Source organism: Oryx dammah, unplaced genomic scaffold, assembly GCF_014754425.2.
Source record: "Oryx dammah isolate SB20612 unplaced genomic scaffold, SCBI_Odam_1.1 HiC_scaffold_21, whole genome shotgun sequence".
In the NCBI taxonomy this organism is placed as follows: domain Eukaryota; kingdom Metazoa; phylum Chordata; class Mammalia; order Artiodactyla; family Bovidae; genus Oryx; species Oryx dammah.
Window position 1 is genome coordinate 74,865,855 of NW_024070205.1, and position 25,871 is coordinate 74,891,725.

General features: G+C 43.5%; 1 protein-coding gene across 5 annotated transcripts in view; it reads right to left on the reverse strand.

The window, feature by feature from the left end:
* The window catches only part of SRGAP2 (SLIT-ROBO Rho GTPase activating protein 2), a 255,522-nt gene that overhangs the window by 67,718 nt on the left and 161,933 nt on the right, over nucleotides 1-25,871 (reverse strand). For all 5 annotated transcript variants that reach the window (XM_040262944.1, XM_040262943.1, XM_040262946.1 and 2 more), the window contains exons 5-7: nucleotides 9,697-9,759; nucleotides 2,373-2,588; nucleotides 1,683-1,811 (exon numbers count right to left, since the gene is read on the reverse strand). In XM_040262944.1, the coding sequence (XP_040118878.1) occupies nucleotides 1,683-1,811; nucleotides 2,373-2,588; nucleotides 9,697-9,759 (408 nt within the window). The remainder of the gene's footprint in view (nucleotides 1-1,682; nucleotides 1,812-2,372; nucleotides 2,589-9,696; nucleotides 9,760-25,871) is intronic.

Here is a 25,871-nt window from a genome sequence, read left to right on the forward strand (position 1 = left end):
AGCAGAGATTGAGCATTAGAAAGAAGTGATTCTCCTCCTCATGCTGAGAACAGGCCTCTTTCTCAACAGTGAGGAGCTGTTCCCGTGAGGAGGAGAAAGGATCCTATCCAAGGCTCTGACCTCCGTTGAAGGACAGTGTTCAGATCGGCATCAACAAGTAGAGAGAACAAAGCAGGGCCTGAACAGGGATCAGGGCTCCACTTACCCCGTGAAACGATGACACTCAGGGCATTAAGAGGCTGATACCTACTGACTCAAAGAGCCCTGGCTGAAGGGAGAGAGAAATTGCTATTTTAGAAACCTTCCCCAAGCAGCTCTGATGTGAGGCCAGATTTAAGTCCTCAGTGATTTAGCCCAGTTCTTCAGTTTGCCAAGGTGGTGGACAGGAGACACAGCAGAGTTCCAAACCAGCTCTGTGATAAGCCTCAGGTCAACCAGCTAGTTACACAATGGTCAATTTAGACCAGAACCACACACAACATGGTGAAATGTGGCAGGTCCGTTTGCAGAGAAACCAAGGTAGACAGGCAAGTGTGTGAGGTCTGGCCAGAGGCTCACAAAACTCAGTTTCTGCCTGCTGACAGCCAGAGGCACATATCAGACCTCTTCGAGGAGACCGCCAGGCTCTGCCTGAGGCCCTGGAGACTGGGAGGATGAGGCTGAGGCTGAGCTGGATGGCTCCAGGCCTCTCACTCTGATACAGGAGGGAGAGGCAGGGGTACTTAAGCAGCTGCAGTCAGGACTGGCTTAGAACTGGCCCAGACTGGTGTCTGCAGGTGAGAGCCACTGCAAGACCTAACTATAAGGTATAAGGAGAAGCAGTGAAGAAGTGAAGTTGCTCAATCGTGTGCGAATCTACGATCCCATGGACTGCAGCCTACCAGGCTCCTCTGAAGGAGAAGCAGCAGCAGAAACCAAATCAAGGCCGACCCGTAAGGCCAGAGACAAAACCCTTATCCCTGTGTCTGCCCCATGCAAAACACACACGCCGAAGATTCTGATCTCTCATCATCTGTGTGTCACATCAGTGAGTATGAGCCTGAGGTCAGGGGCATCTGGGTACCTTCCTGACCAGGACTCTAATTTGCAGTTTAACTTTGGGCAGGAACTCTTTTGACCCCCTACCTAGATTTCCTTATCTACAAATTGGAGATTGTAATATTGACCCAACAGAGTGACATGACAATTAAATGAGTTAATACTTAAGAGCAATATAAACTAATAAGGTGTGACATTCTAAGCCTTTAGCTCTCGGCACTCAGTTCTATGGGCAAGTAGCTGATCTAAGGGAATATTTCCTGGGACACCCAAGTGCACAGTGGTTGAGAGCCTGGGTTTACTAGTCAGACCTAGGTACCAATTTTGCCTCTGTCATTTATTAGCTCACTCTGGGTAAAGTCATCTAAACGCTCTGAATTTAAATATGTAACAATGGAGGTAGTAACGCTTTCCTCCCAGGATTCTAGGAAGGACCGAATGAAAAGAAGTGTAAAGTGCTTCTCCTGATGCCTGGGACATGGCAAGCCCCAGAGGGATCATGGCTACCATCTCCATAAGTGTTCTCAAAATGCTCTAAGGTGCCTGAGCAACAGAACTGGGGGCCTCCTGACCAGATCTTCAAAATCAGGAGAAGGGACCCTTGTGTCCCTCACACCCTTGCACCTTTGGCTTTAAGCACTTACATCAATAAGGTCAGACAGGTCGTGGATGTAGTACTTGAAGACAGATGCGTTGGTGGCTTCCAAGGCCAATAAGTACTCATTCCGGGCTTTAATGGCCTTAAGCTTATTCTCCGTATACTTGGCTTGGCGCTGAAAAGAGAACAGAAGTTCATTTTAACTTTTTTATTTTTTTAAGAGGGGAGACTGTTCTCTAAAAGATAAAAAGTACAGTACATTCAAGAACCACAATTGCGCCGCTACTCCCTATGCGCGTCTGCCTTAAATTGGGTTCTAATTCTGTGTAATGAGATTCAAGGGCATAAATGTAGAACAGCCCAGGAAAGGTCAGTGAGGCTCCTACTTTAGACGTGTGTCCCACTTTGGTTCTATCTGTAAATTCCATCCTCCACCCCTGCACCGCCACCCTGAAGGAGTGTCATTATACCTGCCTCTGAACGCCTGACATCTGAAGCCAAACCCTAGGTCTACAGTTCCCCTCCCAGGCTTGGGAAAGGCGACTACTGTTTCTTGTTGGTCTGCTACAGATGCCCAGGTTCTTCCAATAACTAGGATTTCTCTCAGGGCAGACTGCAAGGGCACTAGGCACTAAAGGAACCCAGAGTTTCCTTGCTCTGCTCTCTGCAGGGCATACTGGAAATCTCCTGTCAGTCCCGACTTCCACAGTGTTCCTCCCCAGAGTCCACTGCACACCTTCTCCTTCATCTTCTCGATCTTTTTCACCGAGCTCCTCCGGACGTGCTTCTCCTCAATGCGGGCGTTGGATGTGGAGTCAGGGGAGCGTGGGGCCTGCCGGTCCTCTTGCTTTACAGACTTTCCAATTTGCTTCTCCTCCTGCTTCTCCGCCTCCTTTAGCTTGCTCTGAGCACTGATGCTGTCGGCATTGTACATGTGATATGTCTTCATGACCTGCAAGACACCCCCACCCCCACCCCTAGAGGTCAAGCCAGTGGGGTCAACTCTTTGCTTTACAGGCTAAGAGACTCAGCTGGACCTCTCCTCCATGAGCAATATTCTCATACCCTTAAGGGCAAAATTCATACGTGTTTGGTTCAGCAAACTTCCTATATTAAAGACCACCCCAAAGCACAGGAAAGCAGTATTTGAACTGAGCCAACATGTCTTATTGTTTAAATGATTTTATGTCTTCCACCATAGGATTGTGGAATCCATAGGATTCCATAGGAATCATTTACTCCTATTTATGAACATTTGTGAGCATTTTTACTTTATATGGGTAATTTCCGTTACTAGTCATCTCACAAGACCAAGATAGGAAACATCAGCACTCAGACCCCGAGAGCAAAGCCTTCCTAGGCTGGCTGGGACCCTGAAGAGGGCAGCACAGCCCACAGAGCAGCCCATACTTGGGGACTTTCAGATACAAAACGGGGAAGCAGAACAGCTCCACACCTGCTTTCTACTGGCCTGTGTCCTGGGGGTCTGCCTGGTTCACTTTATCCAGGTCAAATGCTCTCTCTCGCTTTATCCAGATCAAATGCCCGCTCTCACAGCAAGAAGAGGGCAGCCACCACTTACTGAGCACTGAGTGTACTTCCCTGACTATGTGCCAAGTGCTATGCATGCATTTTTTCATTCTTGTAGCAATCCTGTGGTCTAGACAACAGCCCCAAGAAGACTGTAAACCTGCAGAAAAATTCAGGGAAGAGCCTAAGAAGGAATCCATATCAGGTGAAACTGGAGTTGCCAAAGGAAGGGTGTAATATCAAAGGAGAAGATACAACTTTCACATTTTTCATCACAGCAACAGTTTGAAAGTCTAGTCCCTTTTCCTAAAGAGGAGGCTGGGAAGCCTGGGACCTGCCTTCATTTCCTCCCAAACACTACTTCCAGCCACCAGGTGTCTGCACCTCCCTGCTGGAGCTCTCTGTTTCCACACAGCGAGCCTCTGCTTCTATCTGGAAATTCAAAATGCTTGATGACAAACCAAGTTCAAGAGTGCTGACATTCTGATGCCACAAGTGGGAGAATCAGAGTGTAGGAGCTGGAGTGTATGCGTGTGTGAGAGCAGGGACTGAACAACAGAGGAGGGCCCGGGCGTAATAATGCTAATCTCGATCACTTGGTTAGTGCTGCGTGTCAGAGGCCTGATGTACGGCACCTCATTTAACGTTCACAACAAGTCTATGAAGGACATGCTATTATTTCCACTTTTAAAGATGAGGAAACTGAGGCTCAAAGAGATTAACTCTCACATCCAAGGTCACACAGCTAGTAAATAAATCAGAGTCAGGATTTAAACCCAGGTTTGTCAGGCCACAAATTTCATGTCCATAGTCACTGAGCACCAGTGTCTCCCTTCTGCATGGGCCACGGCTGGATTAGTTGGGAAGAAAGGCTAAACTGAGACGAGAGGCTTAAAAAGAGAATCTGGTTTCCTTATCAATGTTGAGTTAGAGCCGTAGTCTCAAATGGGGGCTAATTTGGCCCCCGGGGGAACATTTCCTAGAGAGATTTTTCATTGTCACAGTATTACCTGGCCCCAAATGTCCACGATTCCAAGGCTGAGAAATTCTGGGTTAGAGGAATTTTGTGGGTACGTACACTCCTCCCTTAGCTGGAGGTGGAGGAAGGAGTACAGAATATTGGGATACTGACAAAATCAAAGTGCTTTAGACATTAAATGATGTCTCACTTTCGATGGAGATTGTTTAAAATCAGCTCCACCTTATTCTGAACCTGACATTTCCCTTAAGTTTAAGATCTACTCTGTCTATTCTCTACATAGGAGAAGCAATATTAGCATCTCACAGCATTAAAAACCTTCCTAAGTAATTTGTCTCCCAGGTTTCCAGATTGACTAAGAAGCAAGAAATAGGCAGCTGCTATCCTAGCTGAAGAAGGGTAGATAGGAGGCTCCTTTTTCTCTTTTCATCTGAATGTGACTAAGGGATTCAAAAGTTTGAGTGAACCATTATTAAAGTGAACTGATTTTAAGAAAGTGACTTTTTATTCCATGAAGACGTGTAATAAATAAAGAGGAAATGCTGTTAATGAACGTGAAGGACCAAACGAGAGGGGGAGGTCAAAGGCCAACAGGACAGCAAATGAACTAATGAGAGTTAACAACACATATTACTCCTTTCCCCTAGAGAACTTAAAGAACTCACTTTAAAAGAGGAAAACACTACCTCGTCTAAGAAACTATAAATTCCTAAGGGTAAGTACCACTTCTTCTTTTCTTCTCCACAGTTAAGAAATATGTTATGTACACAGAGGTAGATTTACAGTCAATGTCGTTGCCCAGATGGCTGAATCTCTCCTCTGTGTAAATACAGGAGAAGTATAACTAGGGCCCTTCAACTCAAGGGGAAACTAAGGATACAGCTTGAATAATTGATTGTAAAAAAAAAAAATTGTTGGAGAAATAGGGAACTCAAGATAGGAGTTGGAGAAATATATATAGTGAAGCAAATACAAACTAAGGGGAAAATCCTGAAATCTAAATTCTCAGTTCTACAAAGGGATTCACTTGACTTTGAAAAACGAAATATTGAATTCACGTCTTTAATTCTGCTCCCTCCCCAAGCCATACCAAAATAACAGAAAAGAGTTTTTATGTTATTTTTTAGTTATAAACTAAGAAAAAGAATGAAAGCAGAAGATGAAAAGTAGAGAGGCAAGAAGCAACCAGACTGAAATCACAGAAACCCTCAGAGGAATCAATGGAAGTGGGATGAAGGTGGGGCTAAGAACAAAAAGTACTGAGCGCTCGAGAACAATCAGACTTCCAGACCTCCCCTGCCCCTCTGCTGGGAGGACTAGAGGTTTATTTCCTTAGGGAGGGTCTATGTCTGGGGACAGCTGGCCCAGCTGAGGATAGGGCTACTGAAACTAAAACAGGAAAATTCTATACTGAATGTTGAGATGGCCTCTTCACAACTCAGACCCTAGATATAGGTAGGAGATCAGAAAAGCCTTATATGGGGAAACTGCTCACCTGATACAAAAGACCTACAAGGACTGACATCAGGGCTTTCCCAAGGACACAGTCCAGTAAGATACAGTACAGTAAAGACCACAGTTGACACAGAACTTTCAAGCACCATTTAGTATCTCACTTTAAAATATGAGCAGGCAACTGAAGATTACCAGACGTTTAAGGAAAATATCTAATGGGAAAGACCAAGGCCAAAACAAGCAATTTGGGAGAAAGCAGAAAGTATACAGAGAGAAGAAAACTTCAAAATTCATCCATCAATAATATCCCTAGAGAGATCATTGAGAAATGAAAAGACAATACATCATGAAACAAGAGCAGGATGCAACCAAAAAGGAGCATTTAGAGAACAATAAAAGAGCCCTTGGCAATTAGGATTTAATTCAAACATCTCTCCAAGGAGCCTGACTTCATGCCCTTCTTCTGTGTATACACGTGACAGAGTCATCCCCTCACCTTTTCCTTACCGCTTTACTTTACTGTCTCATGTTAAAATTACTGCCTCAAGTTCAAGGACATCTCTTATATGTCTTTGTATCTCTAGTGCCAAGTGCTGGGGACTATTAACTGACATTGTTCCAAGGAAGCAGGTGCTAAATTCCAGTCTGAAGTGGCTCTGCAGACAGCTGCCACACCAAATCAAGGGGATATATATACTCATGGGTAGTGCAGGAGCTTGAGACCTGTGGGGTGACAGCAGCTTCAGTGTCCCCACACCTCGTCTTTCTTTCTCAGTCCTAGGGCTTCGCTGGCTCTTCCTGCTCAGCCAGTCCGCGTGCCTTCCATGCCCCCGCCTTCACTCCTTCCTGTGGGAGCTGGTTGGGCTTTTCCAGATACAGCCTCGGAGTATAAGTGAGGTACAGAATTCTGGAGTTCTTTGGGAAGCAGTGTGCTCTCACTTCAAAGGCATTCCTGATTCATCAGTCAGAAAATGAAAACCACTGATACCATGGCCCACAAACCAGCCGGTCCGTTAGGGGGTAAAGAGCACGTGGAGGAGAATGCTCCCTGGGATTGCTCTCTGAGAGCAGCTGTGGCAAGCAGCCTCTGGCACAGAGTGCCAAGTCAGGAAAATCCAAGGCCCTTCAGGCAGAAAAGAGGAAGGTGCAGAAAGGCAGCTGGCCACTGATGGTGAGCATCTGGGCCTCTTGCCCAGAGGCATCTTTATTTGGGAACACCTGGGTCCTGCCCCTTAGATTACCAAGATGCAAAAAATATCTAAATCCTCAACCCAAAGGTAATCGGTCTCCCCAAAAGAGGTATTTGTGGGCATTAAGGACAGATGCAAGGAAAGAGGAGCACTGGATATGCTGGGCTCCTTTACATCCTTGGTTCCCTTCATCTCATGCTTGCAAATAACTTGGATTGCTTATCCGAAGATCAAACGAGGGGAAAGTTCCTTACAAAAAGTCCTTCCTTGTTTTCTTCTTAACTCCTCTGAGGGGGAGAGAGACAGACAGAGAGAATGTGTACAACAAGTATCTCCTGGAGCCAGCACACAAAAGTCCTAAGCTCCTGTTTGAAAACGCTGTCATGTAGGGTGACAATCACCCTGGCTTACTCAGGACTTTCCTAGGCTCACCACTGAAAGCCTCATGTCCCAGGAAAGGCTTCAGTCCCAGGCAAACCGAGACAGTCACCCTGACGCCATGGTACCTTCCTCAGACCAGTCCTATACTTATTTTACACTCCAGAAGAAAAAAACTTATACTTCTATTCTCTGAACTTTCTAACGGCCAACAATCTGCAAACTCATCTGACCCTTAACTATAGTCTGATATTTCATGAAGCATGATTTCCCCAAATCCCCCACTCCCCCAGCGCATGGAATATGTGGAGATCTGGCTCAAGAGGTCAGGAGCACCCCCTAAGATCACACAGCTGGTGGAGCCCAGGTAGGATCTGGGTTGCCTAATTCAGGAAACGCTAGTCATTAGAGCAGGGGTTTTCAATCTTGGTACTACTGACCATTTTAGGCCAGACCATTCTTGGTCGTGGGGACCTGTCCTGCACATTATAAGATTTCAGTTGCTTTCTGACTTCCAGCACCTCCTACTCCAGTTGTGACAGTCAAATGTCTGCAGACATTTCCAAGTGTCCCCTTGCCTGAAAAATCCCCCTGATTGAGAATCCCTGCACCAGACTGTTTTGCCTTCTCTGGAACTTTCCATCTCTGCTCATTTCTCTCTTCCTACTGTCTACTGGCCTTAAACAGATTATAAGAGTGTGTGCCAACTCACCTAATGGAAGGGGACACCATGCCCAGCCAGTTCTTGGTTTGCACACCGGTGGAGGACCTTACGCTCTGTGTCGACTGTGGCCTCTCGGTGGCCAGTGAGCACTAATCACTGCTGGACTGCCTGACGACTGCAGCTGCAAGTGCCACCTTGGCCCTCCTCAGACCAGAGCAGTGAGTTCCAGGGTTTTCTTTCTTACACCAAAACATATTATGCCTGTTCACTTATTTATTTTTTAAAAAATCATGGTACATTAGGAGATCTAGGATGCAGAGTAAAGCTCACAGATCCCTAGACACTGCTCCTCCTCTGCTGCCTCCAGGTCTCCTGCAGAAACAGCATACTGGATTCAAATTGGTTTGGGGCTTGCTGATTATCCACCCTGCTCCTCCCTAGAAAGGGCAACAGCAGAGACCCAAGATGCTTATGGAAAAATGAAAGGATTCATGTAATGACTACACATGTCATTTTCTATCCTGGTGAATCGAGTAATAGCTCTTCATGGTGCCTAGAAGATGCTCTGAAAATAAAGAGCAGAAGTAAAGCATTAAAAGACCAGGGGGGCTCAGGAAACTCATCCAGTCTGAACAAGGCTCATGAACATGCTTCTGTTTTTAAAAAGGCTTAACTTCATTGGAAAGAAATGAAGACTTGGGAACTGAACCGAAGGGAACCATCTATCGACCTGGCTTCAGAGCAGAAGTGTCACAGAGCAGAAACTGCAAACAGACTGAGTGTCACTGGAGACAAAACTGATGACCGCTCGACCCTATTTACTTGCTTAACAGTTGCCCTGACAGCGTGGCCACACCTCGGCTTTTGGATCAAGAACATGGAATTCTCTGATCCCAAATGCCTGTGATACGTGTTGCCACTGCCTGTCTTCCTGTGAATTAAAAAAAGGAAAAAAAAAAAAAAAACCTGTAGTGAATAAGCAAGTAAACACAGGAAATTAATTTTGCCTCCAAAACAGGATGGGGCAACCCTGGAGAATGACACAAAGGCCTGGCACAACCCAGCTGGAGAAGGGGCCCTGAAAGGCGTTAGCTGCACAATAGGAATAGTCCCTGTACGGCAGCAGGAATTTCTTTGGTGTGCATGTTTGTTTTAATTACAAAGCATGACTAGGAACAAAAGCAGCCCCACCACCTCCCTGTGCCTGAAGAAACACGTGTCAGTCACAGATATCATGTGCCTGCAGTGCCGGTCACTTCAGAACAGACTGTGTTTTCTCCACCAAACCTGAAGCCTGGCCCATCACGAAGGTGTGGCCTTTACAAAACCCCAGGGAGTCGATGCAAAGCTCTCTCTGCTTGAACTGGTCCCTTATGTTAAGGGCATTGAGGACTCTGCTTTCCTCTAGAGCGCTCGCTCTGGTCTCAAACCAGGAGATAAATCCGAGAACTGACGCAAAACTTTGAACAACAGGTCCTTTCCAACAGGGTGTGTACTATTCAAAGAGCAATAGCAATGTAAACTAAGTTCCTTACTATTAGGTTTGGGGTCCCTCGTTTGCTATTCATGAGGGTCAGTTGTGCTAGTGACCTAGACTTTGGCTGGTCTCTGGTGATTAAGCCCCCAAAGAAGCCAGAGTTAGCCTGCATAACTAAAGAGGGATCCTATTTTGAGCAAGTGTTTTTGGGCTCAATCCAGTTTGAAAATAAGAGTGCAAGAAGAGATGGGTGAAGTCATCCCCAGTGGGGACCATGCACTGTCCTCAACCTCAGCTCAGCTCTGTTGCTGACGTGACTATGGCCACAAGCTGCCAAATGCTGCTTCCCTCTGCCTGTGAAAGAGCCAAGCAACCCAGCTGATTTACCGAGTAGAGCTCATTCAGGACCTTCATCAGATCATCTTGGAGCTGCTGGCCGACTTCTTTACTCTGCAAAGAAAGAAGAATGAAGGTTAACTGGGAAACAGAAGGAAGGAGGAGGAGGCAACAAAGGCAAGAGCAGCACTGACTCCACAAATAACACAGACTCAATTAAGGCCCATTATTTAACCCAGCAAATCAGATAACCACTCCGATCAGGCCAAATTATGGTCGGATTACTCAAAGAGTTTTAATAAAATGAAATGCGTCCCTTTGAGAGTCTAGCAAAGGCAATCATGTGGAGGGAAAATGGGTTGTAGCCTTTGATTTTTCAATTGGCTGCCAAAGAGAAGGTCTGAAAGCTACAACCTACTTAGCAGTAGTTAGGTGGGACGAGCTTTTTTGAATCCTTGTAGTCAGGCATTCCTGACAATTGTGGAGCAAAGTAAGATGTGAAATAGGATGAGATAGACATGTGTATATAAATAAAATATCCAAGGACTTCAAAGTACCGGACTAAATAGGAACCTCCAAGCAAAAAGAAGTTATACCTCTTAACTGCTTTATTGGTAGAAACACCAGACTCCCAGGACAGTGGTGTGTCAATCATGACTGGTTGCTAATGTTACTTGAGACTGATAATACACATTGAAAGTGAAAGTCGCTTAGTCGTGTCCAACTCTTTGCGACCCCATGGACTGTAGTCCATGGAATTCTCCAGGCCAGAATATTGGAGTGGGCAGCCTTTCCCTTCTTCAGGGGATCTTCCCATCCCAGGGATCAAACCCAGGTCTCCTGTATTGCAGGCAGATTCTCTAACAGCTGAGCCACAAGGGAAGTTCATAATGCACATTAAGAGTCTCCAACAGGTTAACCTTAAGCAGTGGTAACTCTCAGATTCTTTGTTGCTGCTGCCCAGGGCTGGCATCTAACTAAATGGGGAGAAGGGCAGAAATAAAGAATAAGGAAGCAGGAAGGAAATAAGAGCCATGCCTTTGATACTGAATGTTTACACAAAGTCCACAAGAGCAGAAACATAAAACTGACTGGCACCACCGGGTTATTGAGAGGGAAAGCCCTTGTTTTATCTTCTGCCAGCTCCTAGGTCTTTCCTACTAAAAATTAGATACCAACAACACCCTTCTAATAGTTGGTATAATACACCCCCTGGGACACCTCAGCTCCCACGCAAAGAAAGGAGGACATCCTCCATGTCAGACACATAATTATTTAAGATTTTGCTTGTTTTCAAGATGTATGACTTTAAAAATATTTCTTTCTGATTACAAAAGGAATATATACATTTATTGCAATAAATATGAAAACTGTAGAAAATCTCAAAAAAGAAAATGCAACCCTTAATTCCTACTCCTAAGAAATCACCACTTCAGGTTTGTTATACATTTTTCTCTCTACAATGTTTATGGGATTTGGATTGCATTATACACACTGTAACTTATCCACTTAGACATAAGCTGTGAATATTCCCCCATATATTATTCTTCCATAGCATTATAATAAGATTATATTGATGTAGTTCCTATACTCTTGCACATTAACTTTGCATACCAATTTTTATAATAAAATATGCTGCATTTAATTACTTTGTATATAATTTACATAAACACCTTGATTATTTTCTCCTGGAAGTAACCTTGCTGAGTCAAAGACTGCTAACTTACACTATTAAATTGCCCTTGGGAAAAACTGCACCCATTTAAAATACCACCAGAAGCATATAAGAATGTTCTTTTACTTTATTTTATCTTGAAAATTCTATATGGTATCCTCTTTTGATTTGCAGCCTTTGATTCTAGTGAGCCTAAACTTTTTTCTTACATGCTTAGCAGTCATTTTCACTTTTCTTTTAGACTTTGCCACTTTTCTATTATGGAATTAATTATGGAATATAACACATGTGTGACCTTTGTTGTGAGCAGACATGAATTTTTACACTTGGTAGTGTGGAGAGGGATGGAGGGAGCCCTGAATTAGCAATCATGAGACTCTTCTATTTCTAGCTCCTCCACCATCAAGAAGACGACTTTGGACAACCTGGTCATCTCTCTGGACTTCTGTTTTTCTTTCCAAAGATTGAAAGTCTTTGGCTTAAACATTCCTAAGTTCTTTCCCAACTTCTGCCACTCCATAAGTTTCCCCATCTCTTGCCTGGCTTCAAGTCCACACTAGATTCCAGCATCGGCCACTTCAGTGGACAGTGGGCTGGCCTTCCTCCACAGAGCAGAAGATAATGAGCAGGCTCTCCTCAGGGACCAAGATGCTTCACAAAATGGATGGCTTCAGGAGTGTCTTGCCAACCTTAAATTTACTATCCCCAAATAACTCTCGCTCAATGCCCTCAACCGCTGGAAGAAGCCACAAGAGGAAACGCCTTTCATCTAGGATTCCCATCACGAGCAGAGCTGAGCTCCATGGAAGTAGCAGGGCTCCAAGGAGGTGAAGTGAGGCGAAATGACTCACCCACCAGTCCCAGAGTCAGCAACAAGGCCAGGAAGTGACCACGAGTATCACTTGCAAAGGCCCCGCCCTCCGGCCTCCAGGCCAGCCCCCCCTGCTCGCCTCCCAGCTCCCCTACACCTCCTGGTGTTTCGATGGCAGACATTCCAGGATAAGGCTCCCATTCCTCTACCCTGCTGCCGACCCATGACTTAAATAACCTAGCCCTCCACAGGAGATGGGACGGGGAGGGGAGAAAAAGCATGACCAATAGAACAGCAGTTAAGCCCAGGCAGATGTTTCCTTTCCTGTACTGATTAGTTGGAAAAGGACCGACTCAACTATTATCCCTGTTTATTTGAACAGGCTGCTGAAGTGATCCTGACTTACTCTCCTTCTGGCTGCGGGCTGGGCGGGGAACACACGTGTTGTTAGCAGGGTTACAGTTATGAGAAAGCCCCCCACCATCGGGAGCCATTCTGACTCGAGGGGAGAGGCAGGAAATAGCCTGTACCTCTCCTTTCACAGATGATAAAAGGCCACCGTTCTCCATTTCCGAAACCTTAGCTGTGTGCCTCTAGGGGCCAGCATGGCCCCGGCGACCCGAAAAGGGCTTCCGTGCTGGCGTCGGCCGCGGAGCGGTTGTCAGAACGGGGAAGCTCCAAGGGGGCCCCACCCAAAGACAAGGGGGACATTTATTCCTGGGAACAACAGGGCCTGGTGAGGCCATGACAATGTAGACTGTGGGGCCTTTCCGTTTCCTATGAAAAACAGCAAGGGGCTCCACCGAGGCAAGGAAGAGAGAGAGCCTACAGAGCAGGCTTTGTGCGCTATCACACAGCCTGCATCTCTTTTCTTTAAAATTTCTTGGAAGAGAATGAGTCATCTAAACATCGCAGGAAACCAAATAGAAGTCGAGGGAAAAAATGACTTTGGGCAAAGTTTTTCTCTTAAATGTTTGCATAGTAATCTTTGCCTGGAAAAAAAGAGAAGATGCCTAAATTTAGACTAGAGACGTGGCACAGTGAACAATGCTGGTTCTCTGGGGGTAGGGCCCTGGTGTGCCCAGGCGGGGGCTTTTATTTTGACACTCACCACAACTGTTTGGCCGCGTGTTTCCCAGGCTCTCCCCTGCCTGCCTGCTGCCGGGGCGGGGCTGATCGGAAGGCAGCGAGATTGCAACAGGGCCTGCCAGCTGTGTGCTTACAACATGGGCAGGGAGTCCTCCAACAGATAACAGCACTGGACAACAGAACCGAAACACACAGCCTCGTTTCCCCAAGACCAGCAAGTTCTGAAAGCTCCTCACCCACAGCAAGGATACAGCAGCAGAAATATAAGGAAATATGGGCTGGGCTGGGCTGGTGGGACACTGGGCCCTCAGGTTTGGAGCAATATGCGTCCCTGAGCTGGGATGGGCCTTGTGTGAGCACCTCCCAAAGAACACTGATTAGGAAAGTGTTTTCAAACCAGTCCTCATCAGGGAGGTTACCTGACTCTCTGTGTACTTACTCAGCACCCACGTGGCTTGGCAAGTGGGGGAGGAGGGGCTGCGGCTCACTGGCTCTCAACCTACACTACAAAGCTCTATTATTTGATAGGCACCAAATTACCCCTTATTTGTATGAAAGTGAAAAAGAGGAAGGCATGTCTCCGCCATGTGGTGAGAGCTAATTTCAGCCCCGTCTCAAGGCTGAGCCTGTCAGCAGGTAGAAACAGTAGGGTCATTTAGTTCTTCGCCGATTAGCTTGTGTCAGCAGATTTCCAAGAACAAATCGAATTTTCAAGGGCATATAGCTCCCTCCACCAGGGCTACCCTCCTCTCTACCCAAAAGATATTTCTGAGACTGACTGTTAAAAAAACGTGAAACTGAATTTACATGAACAGATTTCAGAAGAAAGAGACATGGACCCTATACAAAGCTCTGGCAGCAAGAGAGGTGTCACCAGAGGGGCAGTGACAGTTTCAGGGCCACTGGGGCTCACTACTTCAAAGTGGCCAAATTTCAAGAGCTAGAGCTATGCCTGAAATGTTTCTGGGGGGAGGACAGGGCTAAAAGCAGTGGCCTGTGCAGCGGCAGGGCCAGCGCTGGGTGACAGTGGGCACTGTGTCTGGCCTCTCCCCAACCCAACTCAGCCCATCAAAATAGGTGGAGCCGGATGCGGCAGTGGGCATGCAGGGTGGGGGATCTGGTCAGAGCTCAGGAGTGACTTCTAGATTTCCCTGTGACCACACTACTTGTGGCTGTGCGGCGGGACACTTTCTACCCAGCTTTTACTCACTGACTAAGATACCACATGGTGGCTGTAGCAAAGCCGTGCTTTGACGATACTCTGGAGAGCCCACGGTAGCATAAAAATACAAATATACTGAATTGCAAGACATATAGAGAGGGAGGCTAGGAGCTGCCGTGAAAGAAACACCCTGAAGTTCTTCTACCTTCTGAAGACAGAGTAGAACAGGATTTCTAAAAGTACGTTTAAAAAGTTGTAATCCAGGATAATGTGTGCGTGTCTACAGTAAAAATAGTTTTTATGTGCAGTGCATTCTGATATTTCTTATTCTTTTCTCTTTTCAAGTTTTTAATGCTAATCATAATTTACTAAATTCATTTTACAATTAATCAATGAGTCATTAGACACAGGTTTAAAATGACTAGACCCACAAATTGTGGCATTGATAAAGAAAATAGTGGTAGAAGCCCACCAACCAAGATAAGTGCTGTGTAACTTGGCCCTCAAGTTGGCTAGTTACATGCTTTGAAGAAGGTTAATTACTAGCTGCTGGCAAGGTGGGAAACGCTAGATTTTAAGGAGTGATCTCTAAGAATCCATTGGCAAATATTTATAGAACATCTATTAAGAACTTGTGGTTTACCTGGAAATATAGCAGTATACTGAGCTTCCCTGGTGGCTCAGTGATAAAAGAAGCCGCCTGCTGGTGCAGGAGACGCAGGACACATGGATTTGATCCCTGGGTCAGGAAGGTCTCCCGGAGGAGGAAATGGCAACCCACTTCAGGATTCCTGCTTGGAAAATCATGGACAGAGGAGCATGGCATGCTGCAGTCCACGGGGTTGCAAAGAGTTGGACACGAATGAGTGACTGAGCATGCACACACAGCAGTGTGCAAAACAGTTTAAAAGTTTACAGTCTATTGAGAAAGATGGACGTTAAGCTGATGTCTGAGCCTACGAGAATGCAGCTCTCCTAGTCTCAAAAGCATTACTAGAGATGGAATTCTTATCTTAGTTTTCTAGTTCAAGATGAATATTTTGTTTCTATCTTAGCCAAGAGGTTTCCACACTTGACCTAACTCCAGAGCAAGTTAGAACCTAGCTTGCTAGAAACAGAAATGTGATTTCAAAAAATCTTGCTATTACATAGCAAAACTTTTCTTTGAATTTGCCTTTCTAAGTTACGAATAGGTATTTCCAGTTGTAAAGATATTGCATCAGTATAAGTGACCCCCAAAGCAGTCACATTTCATTTTTAAAGACTCCCTTGAGCTTCTTAGCATCATACAAACTAAAAACTCATCAGGTTCTCCTTCACTCAGAGGTAGATGAGCATAGTTAAATTCTCTCTGTAACAAGAGTCATATTTTAAAAGACAATGTCAGAAGCCTGACACAGTCTGAGCCACATTATCCATCTCAGAATTTGCCTTTTGAAATACACCTGGTTTCTCAATTAGATTCCTATTTATCTAAAGAACTTAATCTTAAAAAAATCCCAAAGCTACTAAAATATGAAACCACCTAAAGCTAATGAAAGACACAGACTTTAACTTTAAACCCTATTTCTGTCTTCCATGGTGCCCAGCCCACTGCTTTGTACATAGTAGCCAGTAAGATAACCAGTTGCTGAATCAATTAGATAAAATTTTAGACTTACACATCATGCTTTCACCGAAGCTACTCCCTAGGCAGGACTGTAGCTAAATTCCTCCAATAGGAGGCTCTATCAAACACAGGGAAGAAGAATTTTTGTTTTTTCTTATACTGCTGCTGCACAATCTATTCCCCTCCCCAGTTTCACTAATAACAATAGTAATATAACTCTGCAAGAAATAAGCAATTTTCCTACAGGGGAGGAGGAGTAGGTGTTCAGCAAAAAGAAAGAAATGGGTGGGGATGGGGGTCAGTGGTTGTAGAGGCAAAGTAAAAAGGATAGATTTATTTTCTATCTCTTTAGGTAGATTAAACAGAAAAGATCCTTCTCAGATGTACAACTGGGACTTAGTTCAACTGGGGTCATAAATGAAATGTCTAAAGGTAGGACAATCCCTGCTGCCTAGGTCAGAAGACAAAGAATGCCCATTACTAAATTCTGGTTTAACGAAATCCAAGAGCGTTCTTCTCTAGGGCACTTGTTTCTGAAAGCCATTTCCTTAAGGCTTTCCCAGAAGTTCTGGAATGTATGAGTAGTCAGACTTAATAATCCACAGTAACGCTAGTAGGCCCTGGGAGAAAATCCATTCTTTGCTATGACAGTGAACTCTATGGATTCAATTTCTTCCTCCCATGGATACTTACTGTGCTCTGTTACAACAGACTGGAGCCTCCTGTCAGGGAAACATCTGATTCAGACAAGGCTGAGTCCCACTGGACTAAGGCAGGGGTGGGGTGGAGGCGGGGGACAGGAAGAGACTGAAGGCCCTCTGCTCTCCCAAGACCTTGGAATGATACAGTGTATTCATAAAACACATAATGTCCTCCCATGGTTGTTTTAATCTCGGAATGGACTATTCTAAGAAATTAGAATAGTAAGTAAAAATTTAGAATAGTAAGTAATATTAAGCAGAGACATTACTTTGCCACCAAAGGTCTGTCAAGTCAAGGCTATGGTTTCTCCAGTAGTCATGTATGGATGTGAGAGTTGGACTATAAAGAAAGCTGAGTGCCAAAGAATTGATGCTTTTGAACTGTGTTTTTGAAGAAGACTCTTGAGAGTCCCTTGGACTGCAAGGAGATCCAACCAGTCCATCCTAAAGGAAATCAGTCCTAAATATCCATTGGAAGGACTGATGCTGAAGCTGAAACTCTAGTACTTTGGCCACCTGATACGAAGAACTGACTCATTGGAAAAGACCCGGATGTGGGGAAAGAGTGAAGGTAGCAGGAGAGGGGGGTGACAGAGGATGAGATGGTTGGATGGCATCATCAATTAGACGAGTTTGAGCAAGCTCTGGGAGTTGGTGATGGACAGGGAAGCCTGGCGTGCTGCAGTCCGTGGGGTTGCAGAGTCGGACACAACTGAGTGACTAAACTGATGGAATACTAAGAAAATAAGCTGAAAGTAATATCCTTTAAAAGGAAAGAGACAAGTCCAAGGCTTCATTTCTTAAACCATCACTGTGATCCTTCTCTTGGCAAATTTCCATCTTTAACTCTTCAGGATAATGCTCTGAGGGAGTGGAATGGTGTCTTTAGGTCCTGATCTCCAGTGCTAAAGGACTCCTTGAGGTCATGTTGAAGGTGAGTGATCATCTCATCCCCCAGGCAGGACACTAAAGGCATAGAAATGGTGTCTTGATGACCATGGCATCATTGTATAGGTCGGTACACAGGAGACAAAGACGCAAAGGCAAACAAGCAACATGAGAACACAAATCTCTCAGCAGCTGTAAAATGAACTCTGGAGGAAAAACAATGGGTTGGACCTCAGCAAGAAAGGGGGAGAAAAGCCAGACTGGTAAGTGGATGTAAGCACATGCCTACAATAAGGAATTCCAGGAGCTGGGGGATAGGAGGAATACCCCTGTGGCTCCCAGATGATTGGGAGGAGGTTGGGAGAATAGGGGTTAATAGAGCCCATCTGAAAGTTGGCAGCATGAACATGGCATGCAGGGCAGCCTGGTAGGAAGTGAAACAGTCAGCAGCACCCTAGAGGAAATGCCTGGGGCACTGGGAAAATCGCTGATTAGACAATTTAAAGAGGAGCCTGGCAGCGAAGTCAGTTCATTGAGGGATCTGTGTCGTTCCCATACTTCTGGAATGGCCTTAGAATCCCACTGTCCAGGGAGTAAAAGGGGAGCAGGGGGTTTCCCTATGAAGAGAGCATCTTCTTGACACTTCAGGTGCCAGAGTTAGACCTGACAGGAGCATAAAGCCAGCTCTGGGAGACAGAGTCCTCACTGGCAGAAGATCAGGAAGCGTTTCCTTGGGGCTGGGTGGAGCTCTGAGTGAGGACAGCTCTCCTCATTGACAGCGGCAGTCCGCACCCCTTAGTCTCTGTCCACACTGTGTCCACACTCACAGCCACGCCTGCCAGCTCACAGTTAGAAACATCTGCATCCTCGGAGGAAGGCACCCTCCCTCATCCCCAGTGAAAAATCAGTGAATTGTAAAAAAGAGGACGCACAGAGTTTGGAACTGACGATTTCCAGTCTCCAGCTCTGATTTCTCACCTAAGCACTTCAGTTTTTCTCTTTACTTCAGGCTTCATAAATTTTCCAGATTTGCAAAAAAGAACATCTGCCTGCCTGCGAGTGCTGGGCATAGGGCCCATACATGTCATTTAGGCCGGGTTCATTCACTGTCGTTTCAAATCTCCTATATCTTACTGATTTTTTATGTTTGTTTTTGTCTAGTTACTCGATCATTCACTAAGTCAGGTGTATTAAACCTCCCACTGGGGTTGATGATTTCTCTATCTCTCTTTTTGATTCTGTCCATTTTTGATTTATATGTTTTAAGGTTGCCTTATTAAGTATAAACTTCTTCCTGATAACTTGAATCTTTAATTATTACAAAATGTCCTTCTTTATCTCTAATAATTCTTTTTGCATTAAAATCTACCTGGTCTGATTTTACCACAGCTATCTTTTCCCATCATTTTGCTTTAACTCTTTCTATATCCTTATATCCTTTCTTTTATAAGCAATTATACACTTCAGTTTTGTGTATTTAAAATGTTTTTTTATTTTGCATGAATCTATTTACACTCATTGTAATTACTGACACATTTAGGCTTAAATCCACCAATCACCTGGATGCTATTTGTTCTCTTTTTCTCATTTTTTTAATCTTTTTTTTCCTAACATTGAAAAAAAATCAATAAAAGTGACTCTTTTTGATTTATCCTAAATGTTTTGACAAGTGTACAAAATGAGTAACAACTGCTGCAGTTAAGACACAGAACAGTTCTATCACTCACCAAAAAATTCATTCTTGCTTCCTCTTTGTAGTCCAACTCTCCTCCACCCTTCACCCCTGGAAGCCATTGCTATGTTGTGTATGCCTACAGTTTTGCTTACCAGAATCTTTCTTATCAATTTGGGGCTATTTTTTACTTATCTAGTTTTCCCTTCTCTTAGATTGGTAGAGATACTATTTCTTTAGTGATAACCCTAAATTATGACATATATCCTTGACTTGCCAAAGTCTAATATAAATTAATGGGCTTCCCTGGTGGCTCAGGGTAAAGAATCTACCTGCCAATGCAGGAGACAAACATCCCTGGGTTGGGAAGATCCCTGTAGAAGGAAATGGCAACCCACTCCAGTATTCTTGCCTGGGAAATCCCATGGACAGAGGAGCCTGGTGGGCTACAGTTCATGGGGCTGCGAAAAAGTTGGACACAACCTGGAGACTAAACAACAACAACAAAATAAATTAATATTCTTACCACTTTCTGGACAATTTCTTTAAATCTATTTCCCAATTTCTGCCTAGACATAGATTGTATTATTTCCATTTACATTAATTTTATATATGTTTAAAACCCTGCAAGAAATTATTTTTTAAAGTCAATATTCATTTAGGTGTATACTCATACATACTTTCTGTTTCTCCTCACTCTTTACTGCATCTCCAAGCTTCTATCTGAGATCATTTTATTTCTGCCTAAAAAAATACCATTCAGCATTTCTTTTAGTGCAAGTTCTACTGGTGAGAAGTTATATGAGGTTTTTTTCTGAAACTGTCTAGTTCACCTTCATTTTTGAAATCTATCTCTTTCAGCATTTCATTCCACTGTCTCTTTTCTTCTGTTGTTACTGTTGAGAAGTCAGCTGCCAGAAGTTCCTTTGAAAGTAACGTTAGTTTTTTTTTACTTTGCTGTTTTTAAGATTTCTCTATGTCATAGTTTTCAGCAATTTTAATATAATGCACCTAAGTGTAATTTTCTTTGTATTTATCCTGCTTGGGGTTCATAATCCTTTATCATATCCCACAAGTCTCTTATGCTCTTTGTTTTTTGCGGGGGTGTATTTTCCATCCTTTTCTCATTCTCAGCTTCAGTATGTATTTTTTCCTAACCTATCTTCCAATTCATTAATTCTTTAGTCAGCTTTGTCTAATATGCTATTTGATTCACACTGAGCTTTTTATTTCAGTTACTGTATTTTTCAATACTCAAATTTCTGTTTGATTCTTTTTTTTTAAACACTGAGATAAAACTCATATTCCAAACAATTCATAAAGCACCATTGTGTTTCCTGAACATGTGTATTCCTCCTTTAGAGAAATGTCTATGCAAACTTTTTGCCTTTTTAAAGACTGGGCTGTTTCTCTCCTTATTGTTGAGTTGTAAGAATTCTTTATATATTCTGGATACTAGATCCTTATCAGAAATATGATTGAAAAATATTTTCTCCATTCTATAGGGTGTCTTCATTTTTTTTTATACTATCCTTTGAAGTACAATAATTTAAAATTTGATGAACTTCAATTTCTATACATCTTCCTTTTGGTGCTTGTGTTTGGTGCCATACCTAAAAAACTGTCACCTAATCCCAGGTCACAAAGCTTTATGCCTACATTTTCTTCTAAAAGTTTTAGCTATTAAATTTGTATTTTTGATCCGTTTTGAGTTGTTTCTTTTTTATAATTTTCCCATTTTTTGTTATTATTTGACTTCATCAGTTCAGTTCAGTTCAGTCACTCAGTCATGTCCAACTCTTTGCGACCCCATGAATTGCAGCACGCCAGGCCTCCCTGTCCATCACCAACTCCCAGAGTTCACTCAGACTCACATCCATCGAGTCAGTGATACCATCCAGCCATCTCAGCCTCTGTCGTCCCCTTCTTCTCCTGCCCCCAACCCCTCCCAGCATCAAAGTCTTTTCCAATGAGTCAACTCTTCGCATGAGGTGGCCAAAGTACTGGAGTTTCAGCTTTAGCATCAGTCCTTCCAAAGAAATCCCAGGGCTGATCTCCTTCAGAATGGACTGGTTGGATCTCCTTGCAGTCCAAGGGACTCTCAAGAGTCTTCTCCAACACCACAGTTCAAAAGCGTCAATCCTTCGGCGCTCAGCCTTCTTCACAGTCCAACTCTCACATCCATACATGACCACAGGAAAAACCATAGCCTTGACTAGACGGACCTTAGTCGGCAAAGTAATGTCTCTGCTTTTGAATATACTATCTAGGTTGGTCATAACTTTTCTTCCAAGGACTAAGCGTCTTTTAATTTCATGGCTGCAATCACCATCTGCAGTGATTTTGGAGCCCAAAAAATTAAAGTCTGACACTGTTTCCACTGTTTCCCCAACTATTTCCCATGAAGTGATGGGACCGGATGCCATGATCTTCGTTTTCTGAATGTTGAGCTTTAAGCCAACTTTTTCACTCTCCTCTTTCACTTTCATCAAGAGGCTTTTTAGTTCCTCTTCACTTTCTGCCATAAGGGTGGTGTCATCTGCATATCTGAGGTTATTGATATTTCTCCTGACAGTCTTGATTCCAGCTTGTGTTTCTTCCAGTCCAGCGTTTCTCATGATGTACTCTGCATAGAAGTTAAATAAGCAGGGTGACAATATACAGCCTTGGCATACTCCTTTTCATATTTGAAACCAGTCTGTTGTTCCATGTCCAGTTCTTACAGTTGCTTCCTGACCTCCATACAGGTTTCTCAAGAGGCAGGTCAGGTGGTCTGGTATTCCCATCTCTTTCAGAATTTTCCACAGTTTATTGTGGTCCACACAGTCAAAGGCTTTGGCATAGTCAATAAAGCAGAAATAGATGTTTTTCTGGAACTCTCTTGCTTTTTCCATGATCCAGTGGATGTTGGCAATTTGATCTCTGGTTCCTCTGCTTTTCTAAAACCAGCTTGAACATCTGGAAGTTCACGGTTCATGTATTGCTGAAGCCTGGCTTGGAGAATTTTGAGCATTACTTTACTAGCGTGTGAGATGAGTGCAATTGTGCAGTAGTTTGAGCATTCTTTGGCATTTCCTTTCTTTGGAATTGGAATGAAAACTGACCTTTTCCAGTCCCGTGGCCACTGCTGAGTTTTCCAAATTTGCTGGCATATTGAGTGCAGCACTTTCACAGCATCATCTTTCAGGATTTGAAATAGCTTAACTGGAATTCCATCACCTCCACTAGCTTTGTTTGTAGTGATGCTTTCTAAGGCCCACTCTACTTCATATTCCAGGATGTCTGGCTCTAGATGAGTGATCACAGCATTGTGATTATCTGGGTCATGAAGCTCTTTTTTGTACAGTTCTTCTGTGTATTCTTGCCACCTCTTCTTAATATCTTCTGCTTCTGTTAGGTCCATACCATTTCTGTCCTTTATTGAGCCCATCTTTGCAGGAAATGTTCCCTTGGTATCTCTTAATTTTCTTGAAGAGATCTCTAGTCTTTCCCATTCTGTTGTTTTCCTCTATTTCTTTGCATTGATCCCTGAAGAAGGCTTTCTTATCTCTTCTTGCTATTCTTTGGAACTCTGCATTCAGATGCTTATATCTTTCCTTTTCTCCTTTGCTTTTCGCCTGTTTTCTTTTCGCAGATATTCGTAAGGCCTCCCCAGACAGCCATTTTGCTTTTTTGCATTTCTTTTCCGTGGGGATGGTCTTGATCCCTGTCCCCTGTACAATGTCACAAACCTCAGTCCATAGTTCATCAGGCACTCTATCTATCATATCTAGGCCGTTAAATCTATTTCTCACTTCCACTGTATAATCATAAGGGATTTGATTTAGGTCATACCTGAATGGTCTAGCAGTTTTCCCTACTTTTTTCAATTTCAGTCTGAATTTGGTAATAAGGAGTTCATGATCTGAGCCACAGTCAGCTCCTGGTCTTGTTTTTGTTGACTGTTTAGAGCTTCTCCATCTTTGGCTGCAAAGAATAGAATCAATCTTCATAAACATAGTTAATTTAGAGTTGATAACCATTATATGGACCTTCTATAGATCTATTGCTTTTCTTCCTAGTGCATATACAAAACAATGAGAGGTATTAGGGCTAGGATGATAGCATCTTCCACTACAGAGGATTTAAATTTCTTATAGTCACTAGATATCCTGGATCAACTTAATCGAATGAGAGATTAAGATAATTTGAAGCTAGGTTTCAGTCCCTGTGAGACTGCTAAAGTCTATTTCTGGTTCACTGTTACTTCTAAATTGTATTCCTGTGGGGCCCCAAAGCCTGGGGAAGTTTACTATGGCTCCCCCTTCCTTGGCCTGAATTCCAATTTTTGTCCTGTTAACCCTATAAGGGTATTATCACAAGCTATGCGTGGCTTCTCTTCTAGAATAGCAGGTGCCTCTTAGCAAAAGCAGCTCCAAAGAAGCAGAAAGCTTGGTCTGAATTACCTAAACTGCCGTCCTAGTAGCAGAATTCAAAGTTTAAACTTGGAAGACAGGCATTACTTTATGTGTGGCCTTCATCAGGTCCACTGCAATAGTGGATATCTAATAAGTATGCTTTGTATGAAAGAAAGAATGATACTGGTGAAAGTGAAGGCTTACCACATTTATGTTTTAAAGTTGTTCATTTCCCAGGGCATGATAACCAACATACTCTGGTAAAATAAGAGAGAAGCAAGCCTGAGGTTTAAAATATGGTCTTCATTACTTCCTTAGGGGCTTTTCAAAAACCACAATCCATCAAAGGATAGGAGAAGGATGAATCCACCTCATATAAAGGGCATAGTAATTAGTTGTAGTAATTGAGACTCCCGATTTAAATCTCAGGCATTCTCTGGTAACCCTAAGTGAGGCTTGATCATGCCTTTGCATATGCCGGGGGCCAGCGTGAGGAACTCCGCCCAGGGCACCTAAGTCCACCAAAGGGAGGAACTACCCATGAAATTCTAAAACTGAGTACATATCAAAGTCTTCTATGGGGCAATGTGGGGCTTCAAGTCTTGGCCATCTAATTCCTGGGTCATATGTGAAAATAGCTCCACCAATTATCCCAAATTCCTTAATAGCACACTGGCCTTTCTTAACTGACACTAGTATAAAAACAGAAAAAAAGTAATCACTGACTACTAATTCTGTCTCCAATAAGTGGCCATGTACTGCTGGTTTTTCCTTTATGATATATGTAACATCTGTCTCCTTTTCATTCCCTCTGTTACTGCTACCACATAGTGAAAGTGAAAGTCATTCAGTCATGTCCGACTCTTTGTGACCCCATGGTCTATATAGTCCGTGGAATTCTCCAGGCCAGAATACTGGAGTGGGTGGCCTTTCCCTTCTCCAGGGGATCTTTCCAACCCAGGGATAGAACACAGGTCTCCCGCATTGCAGGCAGATTCTTTACCAGCTGAGCCACAAGGGAAGCCCAAGAATACTGGAGTGGGTAGCCTATCCCTTCTCCAGTGGATCTTCCTGACCTGGAATCAAACTGGGGTCTCCCACACTGTAGGCAGATTCTTTACCAACAGAGCCATCAGGGAAGCTACCACATGGGGGCCCTTATTACTCTGTCCCTGGATTAGAGGCTCAGTCTTTCGGAAACAACAGCCCTGTTATATCATTTTCCTATGAATAAATCTCCCTTCACTCACACGGACTCTCAGAATGAAGTTCAGACTCCTTGGTCTGGCATTCAGGGACCTCTTCGGCCTTGTTTCAAGCGCTCTCCTCATAAATACTCTGGTTCAGCCAAACTCTTTTACTCGCCACCCTCTGAAGGCGGTGAGCATGTTTCTATGCTCTCTTTGGTCCTGAAATGTCTTCTTTCTTTTTGAACTGTCCTTCCACTCTAACTTTCCTTCCACACTCATGAACTCCTTACTTTTCCATTTCTAATTATGAAAGCATTTTCATTCACTAAAAACCGAGCTCAAATGTCACCTGTCTACTTACTGTATGTAAAGCATTTACTATATCTGGTACAGGATAAAATCTTCAATATATATACTTTAAAATAAAGTGAGCGTGTGAGTGTGATACACTTTTCAATCAATGGTGAAATGTAAATTGCATGGCAAGTTTTCAAAAAATTAAACTGTGTACCTCACATTATATTTAAAAAGTGACAGTGGTCCAGTGGCTAAGCTCTGTGCTCCCAATGCAGGGGGCCTGCGTTCGACCCCTGGTCAGGGAACTAAAGAGTTCCCATGCTGCAACCAAAGATCCCACAAACCACAACTAAGATCGAAGATCTTACGTGCTGTACCTGAGACCTGGCACAGCCAAATAGATAGACAAATTTTAAAAAACTGATTTCATAGAGATGGCTTAAAGGCTATAAAGTAAAAGATAAAGCTGTAAGACCATCAGGAGACAATACAATGGGATATCTTAAAGACATGAAAGATATGGGCATGAAAGGCTTTCTTAAATATGGCAGTAAAAGCACAAACCATAGGAAAGTGAATGAAAGTACATTAAAATCGTGAACTTTTATTAGCCAATAGAAAATATGAAAAGGAAAAAGTAAAACATAGTGCAGAAGAATATGTCTACCCATATAACCAATAAAAGGATTAATATTCTTAAAAGGTATTTCATTAAACAATATATCTAAATGGTCA